Raw genomic sequence first — 15,731 nt, 5'->3', positions numbered from 1 at the left:
TTCAAAACATTGTAAAGCATTTAAGAATCCCCTATATCTTGGAAAGTCTGAAGTTGTACACTTGATGATACACAACTTTAAGAGTGAAAACTTTTGAGTTATCCATACCATTTCTCATCTCCGTAATTATGTGCCCTGCTACTGATTCTAGGCTTATCAAAGGGATAAAAAGCTACAACTGAACCAGTTGAAAGAAACAGGTACTTCAAGAAAACTATGAACCTTGCCTATTACGTGTTCTCTTTCTTAAGGGAAAAAAAAGGATGATTTGACTTACTATATGAAAATTTACACAAAAGGCACTCAAAATTTTACTTCCCACCTCTTATAACAGCTGGCACTGTGTCTGCTGTATGTCCTACACTGTTCTTTGTGCTAGTATCAGGCTGTATTTTTAAAAGATGGACACTTTCATGCTGGGCCTGGTGATGAGGGGGAGGGGTGATATTCCTTCAGCCCAGGAGTCCAAGGCTGCACTATGCTGTGATCAAACCTGTGAATAGCCACTGTACTCCAGCCTGGGCAACAGAGCAAGGCCCTGTCTCTATAAAAAAATTTTAAAAATTAGCCAAGCATGGTGGTGCTTGCCTGTAGTTCCAGCTACGAGAGGCCAGAGGATCACTTGAGTCCAACAGTTCAAGGCTGTAATGAGCTATGATCATGCCACTGCACTCCAGCCCCAGTGACAGGGCAAGATGCTGTCTCTTTAAAAAAAAAAAAAAAAAAAAATCAAAAGATGGCTACTTCTCAAAGATCCCATCCTACTGCTTCTTAAAACTAGGAGTCTGTGTTACCTCCTTCTTACGATAGGTGGAGTATGTTACCTCCTTTTGAATCTCAGTAGGGCTGAGGCTACTGCAGAAGTGATACTGCAAACTTCCAAAGCTAAATCATAGTTTCAGCCTGGCTCTCTCTTGAAACACACAACCTGGGAGTCCTGCACTATCACTAAAGACTGCAGTCTCCAACCCCTGGACCTCGGACCAGTACTGGCCTGTTAAGGACTGGGCCGTAGAGCTACGGTACAGCCCCCCAACCTGTCTGTGGAAAAACTATCTTTCTGTCTTCCATGAAAGTTAGGAAGGGGGGGTGGGGGATGCACAGCAGGAGGTGAGCGGCAAGCCAGGGAAGCTTCACCTGTATTTACAGCCACTCCCCAATGCTGGCATCACTGCCTAAGTTCCCCTCCGCACCTCCGCCCCCCCCACCCCCACCCCACCACGGAAAAATTGTCTTCCATCAAACCAATCCCTGGTGCCAAAAAGGTTGGGGACCACTGGTAAGAAATCTGGCTCCCCTGCAACCACCATGTTGAAGAGATCCTGTGAAGAACATACACAGAGCTAGAGAGAGACGCTTGAGAAGCCCCAGCTGTTCCTGCCCCCAGCTGTGTTGAGTCTTCCCAGCCCAGGCACCAGACATGTAACATACTGAAATGAGTCAGTGAGCTTTCTGATTTCAGTCCCCAGCCTTTAAGCTGCTCCACAAACTGATGCCAAGTAGAGCAGAAATAAGCTGACCCTGCTGGGCCCTGCCCACATCACAGATTCATAAGCAAAAGCTATTGTTTTAAGCCACTAAATGTTGGTTGGAGTGGGCTGTCATGCGGCCATAACAACTGGAACAATGCTCGACATGTATAAACTCATTTAATGCTTACAATAACTCTATAATTAATATTCTCATTTTAGAGACAGAGAAACTGAGACACAAAAGTTATGTGACTTGCCCATAGTCAAACAAGTGCAAAATATTAATGTCAAAAAATTTAATTGCCATACTGTTATACATTCAAAGGAGAAATTTGAATAAATTACTGATTTAAGAAATAATTGAAAACACAGCCCTATAATATACATCAAAATGACACTCAGTTTCATCTAGTGTACCACACAAACAGAAGTTCCTTTTGTTTTATACATCCATACTACATACACACAAAACACATACATATAATTTGACTCATTTGGGCAGACAATTTTACTAACAAGATAAAACTATTAAATTTCATTCCCACAAGTCAATTAGCTTCATAAAAATTAATTCAAGGTCAGTCATAAAAAGCAACACTGTCCTCAGGTAGAAACTGTCCCAAATTTAGTACTGAAACAGATTTGAACCTAACAATGTCAATATAAAATCCAACTCCAAATATTTCATTGCAAGGACAAGTGGTAATCACTTTACTTTCTATTTATCAAGGACAAACAGTAAGTTATGAAGCTAGTCTTAAACAGGATTAAGGAATTTAGACAGAAGATTTCTGTAAGGCTGCCTGGCTTTGCTTTCCAAACTGCTGTAGTACTCATAGGCTTTTAGGTCTTTAAACTCAGAAACAATTAGGAAAAAAAGTAAAGACAAGTGCCTATTTATGTTTTATATGTGTGTGTTATACATAAGTCAAATTCCCTAAGGCCCCTTCTATTCACCTAAAGTGGAAGGAATTCTGTTCCCTTATGATCCAGTTAATTTGTACTGTGAATCACCTATAAACCTCTCTATTCAGAGTAAACTCCCAAACCTAGCTAGTGCCTTTCACATAATAAACGCTCTTAGTCTTTAGTAACAAATTTAAGTAGGATTTTTAAGGCAAGTAAAATATATAGCTTTGTCACATTGAGATAATCATAAAAATTAATTGGAGGCACACTGAAAATCATTAGCCAAAATCAAGATATTATTATTACTATAATTACAAGCCATTATCAGTGCAATTTAAAAGGCTAAAATAGATTTTTTTAATCAAGAAAAAGACTACTCTCTAACCCCACAATTTCTCTGGATAAAGACAGAAGATTTTTTTTCCCCAAGACCCAGCAACATTCACTAAATTGGCCAAAAGGGATTTTATGCAATAATGATGAAATATAGTACATGGAAAACAAGTAGGCTATATTCTTTTTTCACCACTATGCACATTGTTTGTTTTCATCCCAAATCTATTGTGCTTAAAGATTACTCCATCCACATTTTTCATTCAGCCGAAGAGATCAGCAAGCAAATAATATCTTCAAAAAGACCGTAATACTAGAAACATTCTACTTCAATACAATTACACTATAAGGAGTTATCTTTTATCTTCTTAAAGAGATTTCCAGAAAAATGTGTATACAAAGATGGTATTATATATTTTAAAAATCTGATATGAAGGATAACACTCAGTTTATAAAGAAGCAATTACATTTAAGTTTTTTTCAAAAGTTAGTGTTAAATCATAAAAATTATCTAATCAGATGATTTCAGTATACATGTGTCTAATGACTACAGTTGTTCTTGACTCAACAACTCAAGACATGTTGAAGTGACTAATTTCCAAGATTAATTTAAAATGCTAAAAAAAAAATCTGCCAATTCATCCACTCTCAGTATTTGAAAAAGTATTTATAAAAAGAAATGACAATAATCTTATCAATTAGAAATGAACTAATAAATGTTTTGTTGAAAATACTAATATTCTAAAATTTCAATGTTTTTCTCTAATTGGTAACCCTTCATCTTTCTAGGAAATCAAAATATAAATGAAAATAAGAAAGCAAGTCAGGGGCCCAGCCCAGTGGCTCATGCCTGTGATCCTAGCACTCTGGGAGGCCAAGGCAGGAGGACCACTTGAGCTCAGCAGTTCGAGATCAGCCTGAGCAAGAGGGAGACCCCATCTCTACAAAAATAGAAAACATTAGCCAGGCGTGGTGGCACACAACTTGTAATCTCAGCTACTGGGGAGGCTGAGGCAGGAGGATCACCTGAGCCCAGGAGTTTGAGGTTGCTGTGAGCTAGGCTGACGCCAGGGCACTCTAGCCCGGGTGACACAGCAAGACTCTTTCAAAAAAAAGATATCTGTATACTCATGTTCACTGCAACAATCTTCACAACAGCTAAAATGTAGAAACAACCCAAATGACCCACTGACAGATGAATGGATAATGTGATATATAAATACAACCAAGTATTATTCAACCTTAAAAAGGAAATTCTGACATATGCTACAACATGGATGAACCTTGAAGACATTACACTAAGTGAAGTAAGCCAGTCACAAAAAGACCAATTCTGTATGATTCCACTTACATGAGGCACTTATATAAGAACGGTTCTCTTTTGTTGTTTAATCAGGCACACTAACCACACTCAGAAAGAAGAAATATGCATCAGATATTTCCACATTCAGTTGAATTCTATCAATTACTAAGTTCCTGAATATAGGCAGTGTACTGAGTATGACAGGTAAATTCTGGAAGTGTAAAGACAAGACCTGTTCTTTAATCTTAAAAATGTTATAATCTGGAAGACACAAACACAAATTGGTATTTCAGTACACCACCATAAATATGAAATAGAAATACGGTGAGCTTTAAACCCAGAAGAACCTACCTAAAGTATCCTTGAGATCCTGAATAGAACAAAGCTGCATTTGGCAATATTCTGAGTTTGTCTACAGCATAGAATATATTACCTGTTTAACTTCATTTAAAGTACTTGTCAAGTCTACAGCAGAATCTTCACATCTGAGCTTCAAATTACTTTGTTGTTTTGTCAAAAACCTTCATTTTTAAGAAAAAGAATCAATCTGAGGTTCAGGGAAATGAAATAATTTGCCAAAGTTCCTGAAGGCAGTCTCAAATAAAGCAAAGACTACAATACTCATCACTTATCCTCACTGGAGTATTCTTTCCACCACACATCTGTGCATGAGAAATGGGAAAATAAATGACTATGAATTAAATACGGCCCTAAGCTCTTTACATATGCCATCTCACTTAATCCTAACACAAAGATATTGCTCCTATTTTACAGATAAGAAAACAACTTCTCAGAAGTTAAATTGTATTAACCCAAATCTTCCTATCTCAAATGTCCATGCTCTTTCACTACTCAACTTAGTTATTTTAGTAATGGGTATGACCAGAAAAGAAATAAACTATTGTTCCAATTAAATCCTCAAGAAAAAACTTTTTATTCAGAACCAATAACATAATATTTTTCTTACAGAATGTGCAAGGAAATTGGGTTTTCTTCCCTTTGATTCAGCTTCCCAAGCATTACAACTTTCTCCCTCAACCTATACCCTAGCTCAAGCCTCTTCAGTTCACATCTATACTACTCCTACCACCTAACTGGTTTCCCAGCACCCAAACTACTTCTCTACCTTTGCCACATATTAATTTTCCTGTAACAGGAGTTTCATCATTCATCCAAAACATATTTAAGAATACCAGGCCGGGCGCAGTGGCTCACGCCTGTAATCCTAGCACTCTGGAAGACCTAGGCAGGCGGATCGTTTGAGCTCAGGAGTTCGAGACCAGCCTGAGCAAGAGCCAGACCCCATCTCTACTAAAAATAGAAAGAAATTAGCCGGACAACTAAAAATATACAGAAAAAATTAGCCGGGCATGGTGGTGCATGCCTGTAGTCCCAGCTACTTGGGAGGCTGAGGGAGTAGTATCGCTTGAGCCCAGGAGTTTGAGGTTGCTGTGAGCTAGGCTGATGCCACGGCACTCTAGCCAGGGCAACAGAGCAAGACTGTGCTTCCAAAAAAAAAAAAACAAAACCCACAACACAAACAAACAAGAATACCTAAACTGTGTGTCGAGTACTGTGTGAGGCACTACAAATAAGAGTGTGATCAAGACAGACATGGTTCTTCTCAAGGAGCCCACCACACGGCAGAAGATAGAATATAAACAATAAACAATTACCCAAATTGTGATAAGGGGAATGAAGAATTCAAGAGTGCTGGCAATGTCTAACAAAGAATCAAGAATAGACTGACCGAGAAAATGCTGAAGGTAAGACCTGAATGTGAAGTAGGAGTTACAAAGACAGAAAAGTGGAGAGAGGCCAAAGGATTTCATTCCCTAACCTATACTGAGAAATGTTCACACTTCTGTTCGTAGGAAAGGCCCCACTTTAGCCATTAATTCTCATTTCCCAGTTCCAGTGTGCACCCTCACATCTAGGGAGGAGGTCTCCTCAACATGGTAGGCTCATTCTTACCTATGTTTCAATTAGGCTTTCTAGAATTCTCTCATCACTCATCTAACCCTAAAATCCATCCCCTCCCCACAAAATCTTTAGTCTCTGAGTATACAATATTCTCCAGTTCTTTTTTTTTTATTATTATTTATTTCATCTTATTGTTATGGGGGATACAGAATTGCAGGTTATATACGTTGCCCATGTACCACCTTTCCTATTCTCCAGTTCTAATGCACTGCATCACAATTATAGAAATAAAATTGAAAATAATGCAATCTCTTTAGTCTTGTCTTTAAAAACTAAATATCTGAGCAGGTATCATCACGTTTCTTTCTTATCACCAAACAAGGCACAATGCTAACCATCACTAAATGCTCAAAAAATGATTTTTTTTTAAAACATCCAAGCATCATGTAATTGCCTATCCATGCCCAAAACTGTTTAGTTTTGTTTTGTTTTGTTTTGTTTTGTTTTTAAGAGATGGGGGTCTTACTATGTTTCCCAGGCTACTGGGTTAGAACTCCTAGGCTCAAGCAACTCTCCCACCTCAGCCTCAAAGCAACTGGGATTACAGGCATACGCACTGTGCCCAGCTGCCCATTTGGTTTTAAGACCAATGTAATTATTACTTTCACAAATGCAAATTACCAGTCACAAGAATGAACTCAACATGTGGTTAGATCACTGCAAATCCATCACCATTACTGGAAAACATATTCCGAAGCTTTTTACTAATAAAACTAACTTCACCTACATATTAAAAACAATTAAAAGGTATATGAAGCCTTTTAGGCCCACCACAGAATAGACATATATGTTAAAGAAAACTGATTAAAATGTAGATTTTGTAATGAAATATTTTGGTCCACCACATCCTTTTGCAGATTTCTGCAGCACTCATTTGCAGATCCTTGCCATACATTTAACACTTGGTATAGTACTTTTTGGTATTCCAGATCTTATACCACTTCTTAACAATAGTAGTAGCTCATTACTAGTTTTATCAGCTCATTTGTGCAATGTCTGTCTCTACCATCCATGAGGTCAAGGCTTCGTTTTATACAATGCTGTATCCCTAGCACCTAGAATAGTATCTGGCACACAATAGGGATTCTGTATACATCTGAACATGTATCACATAGTATATGCTTACTCAATTGTGTGCCAAATACTCTACACACAATCCACATAACAATATTACAGGATAGGAACTATTACTTACAGATGAGAGACCTGAAGTAGTAAGACATGAAATAAATAAATCCTATTGTTGGTATTTCAATCTAATGCTAATGATTAACCGAGCATTCATCACACTCAAGGTATTACGTTAGGCACTTAGATCCAAATGTGGCCAGGCACAGTGGCTCATGCCTGTAATCCCAGCACTCTGGGGGGCCTAGGTGGGGGGATCACTTGAGGCCAGGAGTTCGAGACCACCCTGGGCAACACAGCAAGATCTGTCTTTACAAAAAGTAAAAAGACTAGCCAGGCATGGTAACATGCACCTGCAGTCCCAGCTACTTAAGAGGCTGAGTGAGAGGATCACTTGAGCCTGGGAGTTCAAGGCTGCAGTAAGCTGTGCTCAAGCTACTATACTCCAGCCTGTGTGACTGAGCGAAATCCTGTCCCCCCAAAAAAAATAATAGAAAAAGAAAGATCTAAATGAGTGAAACCGTCCGTGCCCTCAAAAATACCATTCTACAACAAAAAAGATAAAGCAAGCATTCAAATAACATGGATTCTTTGGACTAGTTCACCTGGCTCTTTAACACAAATTATTTCACTTGAACTTCTGAATATTTCAAGGTAAGACCTAACTCGGTTTTGCAGCTGAGGAACTAAGGTTCAAAGACATTACTCAAAATCAAAATAAAGGTAGCAATAACTGAGACCTGAATTGTGTCCTCTGACTTCAAATTACTTACAAACTCTTTACATTGTAACATTCCTTCCCCTCCTCCCATCACCCCCCCCTCCCCCGTAGAGAAAGGGTCTTTCTATGTTGCCCAGACTGTCTCAAACTCCTGGTCTCAAGCGATCCTCCTGCCTCAGCCTCCCAAAGTACTGGGATTACGGGTGTGAGCCAACAAGCCCAGCCTTACACTGCAATATTCTATATTCCTCCACCTACAGAACAGAGGAGAGAAGGAAGAAATACAAATACAGGAATTAAAGGCCAAAGAAAGCCAAGTTTAAGGAGGCCAGGAAAACATGCATTGTGGCATTCTGATGGACTGAAAGTTGTCTCAGTCAACAAATACTGGAAGCAATTATGTAACAGAGAGCATGAATAAAAAGAAAAACAGGAAAAGCTTATTTTCTAAGTGAAAATATGTGAAGAAGAAAACATGAGCAGGTGTACTTAGGTCATAAAAAAGGCATTGTATAACAGCTTCCTCCTTGCTCTGTAGGAAACGAACCCCTATGTCATCAGGAAACACTGACAGCCCTATGGAGATAATGACCTAGTGAGTTAACTGAGGCCTCCTGCCCAAGAGCTACGTAAGTGAGCCATGTTGGTAGCTGAGCACACACCTGCAATCCCAATTACTCAAGAGGCTCAGGCAGAAAGATTGCTTAAGTGCAGGAATTCAACTCCAGCCGGGGCAACCAGCAAGACCCCATATCTCATTTATAAACTTAAAAAAAAAAGAAAGGCCGGGCGCGGTGGCTCACGCCTGTAATCCTAGCACTCTGGGAGGCCGAAGGTGGGCGGATCGTTTGAGCTCAGGAGTTCGAGACCAGCCTGAGCAAGAGCGAGACCCCATCTCTACTAAAAATAGAAAGAAACTATATGGACAGCTAAAAATATATATAGAAAAAATTAGCCGGGCATGGTGGTGCATGCCTGTAGTCCCAGCTACTCGGGAGGCTGGGACAGGAGGATCCCTTGAGCTCAGGAGTTTGAGGTTGCTGTGAGCTAGGCTGACGCCATGGCACTCACTGTAGCCTGGGCAACAGAAAGAGACTCTGTCTCAAAAAAAAAAAAAAAAAGAAAAGTAAAAAGTAAAAAAATAACTGAGCCATCTTGGACTCGAATTTCCAACCCCAGTCAAGCCTTCAGGTAACTGCAGTGCTTAACATCTTCAATGCAACCTCAAAAGACCCTAAGCCTTTAAGTAGCTAAATTTGGGGAAAACTGTTACCTAGTAATAAATAACACAATAGGCAAGGTATGAAATCTGTTTACAGTAAAGCTTTCTGCTAGGAGCTATGGCAAAACATACACCTTGTAATTAAAATTCTAACAGCAATATACCAGATGGATAAAGTAGAAGTATTTCTGACTTCCTATCTCCCACAATACCCAGTAAAAGTAAAAAGCTCTGCACATAGGAAATTCCTGTTTTTGGTAGCAACCTAGCCTACACACAGGATTCCTTAGCTGACCCAACAAAATAACTTTAAGGTTTCTTAAAAGTATTTTTTGGGGGGGCGGGGGGCAGAGTCTCATTCTGTTGCCCAGGCTAGAGTGCTGTGGCATCAGCCTAGCTCACAGCAACCTCAAACTCCTGGGTCCAAGGGATCCTCCTGCCTCAGCCTCCCGAGTAGCTGGGACTACAGGCATGCACCACCATGCCCGGCTAACTTTTTCTATATATTTTTAGTTGTCCGGTTAATATCTTTCTATTTTTTAGTAGAGACAGGGGGTCTCACTCTTGCTCAGGCTGGTCTCGAACTCCTGACCTTGAGCGATCCTCCCGCCTCGGCCTCCCAGAGTGCTGGCATTACAGGTGTGAGCCACTGTGCCTGGCCTTTAAAAGTATTAATAAAATAGCTCCTTAGAATCCCTCCATATAAATTTAACCCTAATATCTGAAGTTTTTTTAATTGTCGTTTGGTTTTGTTTTTAGCACAGAGCCCTATCATCCTGACAGTTACACTATGTTATCAATGAAAACTGAGACCCATTAGAAAGTCTTTTCCCTGAATTTAACCAAAATAAGAGGGAAGTTGTCTGGGTGCAGTGGCTCATGTCTGTAATCCCAGAATTTTGGGAGGCGAAGAGGGAGGATCACTTGAGGTCAGGAGCTCAAGACCAGCCTAGCCAACATAGTGAAACCCATCTCTACAAAAAATTTTAAAAATTAGCTGGGCGTGGTGGGCAAGCGCCTGTAGTCCCAGCTACTCAGGAGGCTGAGGAGGGAGAATCACTTGAGTCCAGGAGTTCGAAGTTACAGTGAGCTATAATGGTGCCACTGCACTCCAGCCTGAGGGACAGACCAAGATCCTGTCACTTGGCCGAGTGTGGTGGCTCACGCCTGTAATCCTAGCACTCTGGGAGGCCAAGGCAGGAGGATCGTTTGAGCTCAGGAGTTCGAGACTGGCCTGAGCAAGAGTGAGACCCCCGTCTCTACTAAAAATAGAAAGAAATTAGCTGGACAACTAAAAATATATAGAAAAAATTAGCCAGGCATGGCCTGTAGTCCCAGCTACTCGGGAGGCTGAGGCAGAAGGATCACTTAAGCCCAGAAGTTTGAGGTTGCTGTGAGCTAGGCTGACGCCACGGCACTCTAGCCCAGGTGACAGAGCAAGACTCTGTCTCAAAAAAAAAAATCCTGTCTCTCAAAAAAATAATAAAAATTAAAATAAATAAAAGGGAAGCTGATCAAAGAATTCTGAACAGACTATAAATACTTGCTTTAGTGTTGAAAGGAGTACCTAGTAAAAGGGAGGTGCAACATGAAGTATGAACAAAGTATTACTACAGGTGCAAGTATTTTATTTCCTCAACCATATAGATCCTTAATACATCTTGACAGTAACCTCAATATGCAGTCCTCTAATAGTAATCTGATTTAGAAGTTTAGCTTCTCTAGAAAAAGATCTTTTCAATCACATTAGTGGGAAAACTGGCAATACAAACCAGTTTTCCCAAGGTGGAAGCAATTTTAGTTATACCTCAAAGTGTGCAACACATAGGGCTAGGAGTCCAAACTTTGACCCATGAGATGGTAAGGGCCTCTGGCCTTAATTGACCATTAACTTCCATACCACAGGTCGTGCATTCCTAATCCAAAAACCCAAAATACTCCAAAATCCAAAGGCTGCCGCTGTTTGTTACTGCTGTTGTTTAACAGTTGATACAGATATCCTGGTGATGCTACTGTGCCGCTTAGTTACCCTAAACATATTATTTTTTCACTGTACTAATGGTATATCACATTTTTTACCATTAAGTACTTCTGTGTGAATAAGTATATGAAAAGGATTGTTTATTTCATTACATACATGCAAATATTCCAAAATTAAAAAAACAAAATCTGGAACACTTCTGGTCCCAAGGATTTCAGAAAACGGATACCTCAACCTGTATATGGCCTTTCTCATCACCCCCATTCTTACACATGTACTTTTCACTTGACATCTAGATTTATTCAGAAAGGACGATAAAAGCAGGTAGGTGAAAGTGACTACGGTTTTCAAAGTAAGTCACGGCTTATATCCTAGTTGAAGGAAAAAAACAACATATAAAATAAAGACAACCACAAAATAGAGGCTATTGTAACTCACCTAATCCAGATAAGAAGCTGAGAGTACTTTTATGTATTATCTGATTCAATAACTAGTATTAATTTGTAAACTAAAATAATTTTACAGGCATTTTAAATTCTAAAATTCCACTTATAGGCTAATTTACACTACTTGAAAGTAAGACCATGTGCTCTATTTTCTTGGCAATAACTTCTTAGTATCAATCTATGTTCACTACAAGTGTTAACATTTGATTACTCTTTGATTGACTCATTCACTGAAATATTTTTTAAACTCTTTATATGATAGATACTATGTTGGAAAAATGGAATAAAAAATGATGTTTAAAATTTTTTTTAATTTTTTAAAGTTAATTTAGCCTTTGAAATTAACCTAAAAGGGGTAACTTTTTAAAAAGTACCTAAGCTTCACTGAAGACAAAACAAAGTACTTAAGCTTAAGCTCAAAGTAAAAGAAAAGCTAGTTTTTAGTGGTTTCACATGGCTAGATAACCCCCAAAGAAAATTCTACTATCTTTATAACCAAAATAAAAGTAAAATTACACATCAATTTCAAGATTTTCTAAATTTACCAAGATAAACATGCTTATAAATTTACACTGATTTTGAATAACTTTCTCCTGAGGGAGGATCAACTTCTTTCCTACCAAGTGTCATTTAATCATTTTATAAAGTAGTCACTTTTCATCACACAACTTCCCAATACATGTTTTTAAATGACACCTTAGGCCATGATCTCTAATAGCTAAGTCTTTATATTTAATTTCTTTTAAAGTAGCACTTAAAATTAAAAATATTTATGAGATATCAAAAAATTCTAAAGCATATCAGATAAATTCAAAACTACAACATAATCTCAAAGTGACAGGAGAACTGAATGGGCATTCTCATAGAAATTAAATTCTAATGATAACAGAATCCTTGTAACAGAGTGCCTAAAAATTTTTTAAAGTACTTTAAAACTATGATATCCATCAGTTACAAAAATAAAGATTTCCTACCATGAAATCAATCTATAAAATCTACATAGATTGGTGTAATCTGCAGGACAGTTTATACGAATTATGGATCCTCTCCAAATTCAAAATAACTTTGGGGAAAAAAAACCCAAAGGCCAACGAGGAGGCATTTCTGAGTTAAGATTATCAAGACCACAAACCAGTTTCACTAGTAAAAACACTTTTTCATACAAGTGACAAATCCATTACCCTGAAATGGTAAAATTAGAACAGTATTTTGTAGTCTCTCATGCTTAAGCATTAAGAAAAGCAAGTATCATTGGTTATCAAGCTTTAACCTTATTCGGAGACCAATATTTTACTCCTTACTCTGAAATACAATGTAAAAATTAGATATTCAACGAAATATCTAATAAATCTCAAATGAAGCCAAAACTCCACTTCCCGAAAACTACTTAACCAATAATTCTGTCTCCTAAAGTGATGTAGTAGATGGGTATTAACTAAAAACAAAACTCTATGACACATAGCCCTCATTATTTAAGGTGAATTACCCTAACTCTTGTCAAGTGGAAATAGCAGGGGACTTGAAAACCTTTGTTCAGATCCAGCTCCAACATTTCCACGCTAGACTTACTGTCTTGAGTAAGATACTCAACTTGCTTCTTCATCTGTTAAATGGAAGTCAAAATAATACCTATCTTGCACATAGTTGTGAGAACGAAATGGAGACATTTAAAATTATGCAGTGCTAAGCAAGCATGTATGTGTATACCAGGTAAATGGAAAACTGTGGTGCACTGTACAAACTAATGTCAACTTTCAAATATGTGGGGTATCAGTGAAGGATATAATAAAATGATAAATAGCACATGTTTCATTATGTAGTTCACATCAATTCTTAATTTTCTTGAAGACATTCTCCTTCCTGCATATGCCTATACAGTTCAGCAAAATTTTTCTAAGGTTTGTACAGTCTATTTTACCCCATCCAACATATTTTCTTATTAGAGTTAAGTAAATGCCAAACAGAATATAATGCTAATTTTCAAAATATTCAAGGCTTTGTATTCCTTGTAGCACTAAATATAAACTAAAGTGTTCATTTTTATCAGTTAACAATTGGAATTTCTAGAACTTCAGAATACTTAAATTTTTAATCAAATCACTATCACCTCTTAAAAATTCAACTGTTCGTCAAAATACCAAATGGTCAAAACAAACACTAATTCAGAAGCAGTATAACATACATGACGTGATTCTTTTTTAAAGAGTACATTAAAAATCAACTAGTTAAAACATGAAGTCTTCCAAAGAGAGGAAAAGTAATGATAGAACTGAAACGTGCTATTACAATAAATGTCTTAAATGTCCTGAAAAAATGGGGTGAATTTTTTGTTTCCATATTATTTCTAATAAGCTTTAGAAAAATAATACTAATTCCTTCAGACACTTATCCAATACATGAATTTAAATATCGTCATCTAAAATCACGACTCTCACACATCGAAGCATTACTATATATTTTAAGCCGCACACTAATATGTCGTACCTTCAAGACTATATTTTGTTATGATTCCAACTCTCCGATTCCGCAAACTTATTTTAAAGGCCATCAATTCACTATCCTTTTTCAAATGATTTATACGGGTTTTAAACTTTCTCCCAGATTTGATCGCAAAACAAATAGGAAAGATTATTAAAATCACGTTGGAGACCACAATATTGACTACAAATGAGAGACATGGGAAGCAACGATTTAAATGCAAAAGAATAGTCTTTTTTTGTTTAAGTAAAGAAAAGTGATAGTTGGGGTCTCCTCCCTGGACAAGGAAGTTCTGTTAAATCCAGGCGAGACCAGCCATATTGGAAAACACTTGTCAATTATAGTTCTGACAAGTGCCCACGAACACGGTTGGATGAAGCTAACCTTGTGTACCGAGGTGTGTACATCAAGGCCCTCTTCTGCTCCGCCAGAGGATCTGGGCCTGTTTGGGGATTGTTACCGAGTTAGAGCTGTCCTTAGGTCCGTGAGGAGTGCAGAGTCGAGGGGAAAGAGGGCGGGGAAAGGAGAGTTGGGGGGGAATGGTTTGAGAGTTGGGAGCCGCTATCCGCTGAGAGAGGGGCGCGGCGGCAGCGAGAGATTTCCGAGTTGAGCGCCTGGGGGAGGGGCCGAGGATTCGGGGAGCAGGGGGATCGCAGCCAAAAGTCCCCGTGGCCCCCTCTGAGGGGTCCGGGAGTTCAAGAGGAGGAGGGGAAGGGGTAACGCTTCAGTGCACTGACCTGTCCTCCGAGTCCATGCGGCTCAGGGGCTCCCCATCCGACGACATCTCCAAGCTGCCTCGCCGGCCCCCGGAGGTCGCGCTGCTTCCGCCTCCCCCGGTCCCGTACCCCTCGTCGCCGCCGCTGGAGACGACGCTGCTGCTACTGCTGCCGCCCCCGCCGCCGCCCTGGCTGCCCCGTGGTCCCTTGGGCTCCTCCAGGCCCTCCTTGCCGTCCCCATCCCCGCTGCTGCTGCTGGCGGCGCCGGGGCTCAGCGAGCGCGTCTCGTCGCTGCTGCTCCCGCCGCTGCTGCCCACCAGGCTCTCCGCGCTACTCTCTTCCTCACCCCCGCCGCTGCTGCTGCTCTCGTCCTCCTCCTCCTCCTCCTCGTCCTCCTCGTCCTCGTCCTCCCCGGCCTGGCTGGCGCTCTCGGGGCTCGGCTCCGACATCGTCTCCGCCTCGCCGCCCCCCACTCCGCCGCCGCCTCCACCGCCCCCACCGCCGCCGCCGTTCAGCAGCAGCGCCGCCACCGCCTCGGCCTCCGCCTCCTCCTCCTCCTCCTCCTCTTCCTCCTCCTCCTCCGGAGGCTCAACCCGGCCCCGCGCCGCCGAGCCGGGGCTGCCGGGGGGCAGAGGGCTCAGGCGGGAGAGCTCCTCCAGGTCGGCCATGTCGGTGATAGCGGCGGCCATGGCGGCGCCTGCTCCTCCTCCTCCTCGCCGCCGCCGCCGCCGCCTCCCTCTCTCGACTCTGGCTCCCTCGCCCCCTCCCAAACGCCCAAAACTCCGCCGACGCCGCTGCAGAGCAGGAGGAGGGCCCGCGGGCTGCGTCAGCCTGCACACGCGCTACGGCGCCCGCGCGGGGACAGGCGCGCGACTCCGCGCACTCACGCGGAGACGGCTGCGCGCGTGCGCGGCGGCACGAGGTGGCGCCTCCCCCGGGCCGCGAGTTCCGCGCCCGCGTCCCCTCCCGGGCCCCGTGGAGCGCTCGGAGTTTCCTCGGGGCCTTCCCACGCCCTCCCCGGCCTCGCAGCGGGCGGGAC

At 41.0% G+C, this 15,731-nt stretch overlaps 1 protein-coding gene across 3 annotated transcripts in view; it reads right to left on the bottom strand.

Annotated features, from left to right (window-relative positions):
* AEBP2 (AE binding protein 2) overlaps nt 1-15,440 on the bottom strand; it is a 67,751-nt gene extending 52,311 nt beyond the window's left edge. For 2 of the 3 annotated variants that reach the window (XM_069489995.1, XM_069489996.1), the window contains exon 1: nt 14,714-15,440. In XM_069489995.1, coding sequence (XP_069346096.1) covers nt 14,714-15,381 — 668 coding nt within the window. In that variant the 5' untranslated portion in view covers nt 15,382-15,440. Of the gene's footprint in view, nt 1-14,360; nt 14,416-14,713 lie in introns of those variants that run through there. The other variant, XM_069489997.1, reaches the window with a different exon arrangement.
* Nucleotides 15,441-15,731: the final 291 nt, after the last annotated feature.

The sequence above is a fragment of the Eulemur rufifrons genome, chromosome 16, assembly GCF_041146395.1.
Source record: "Eulemur rufifrons isolate Redbay chromosome 16, OSU_ERuf_1, whole genome shotgun sequence".
Lineage (NCBI taxonomy): Eukaryota > Metazoa > Chordata > Mammalia > Primates > Lemuridae > Eulemur > Eulemur rufifrons.
The sequence above is the reverse complement of the archived record's forward strand: the minus strand, read 5'-3'. Positions and strand labels throughout refer to the sequence as shown.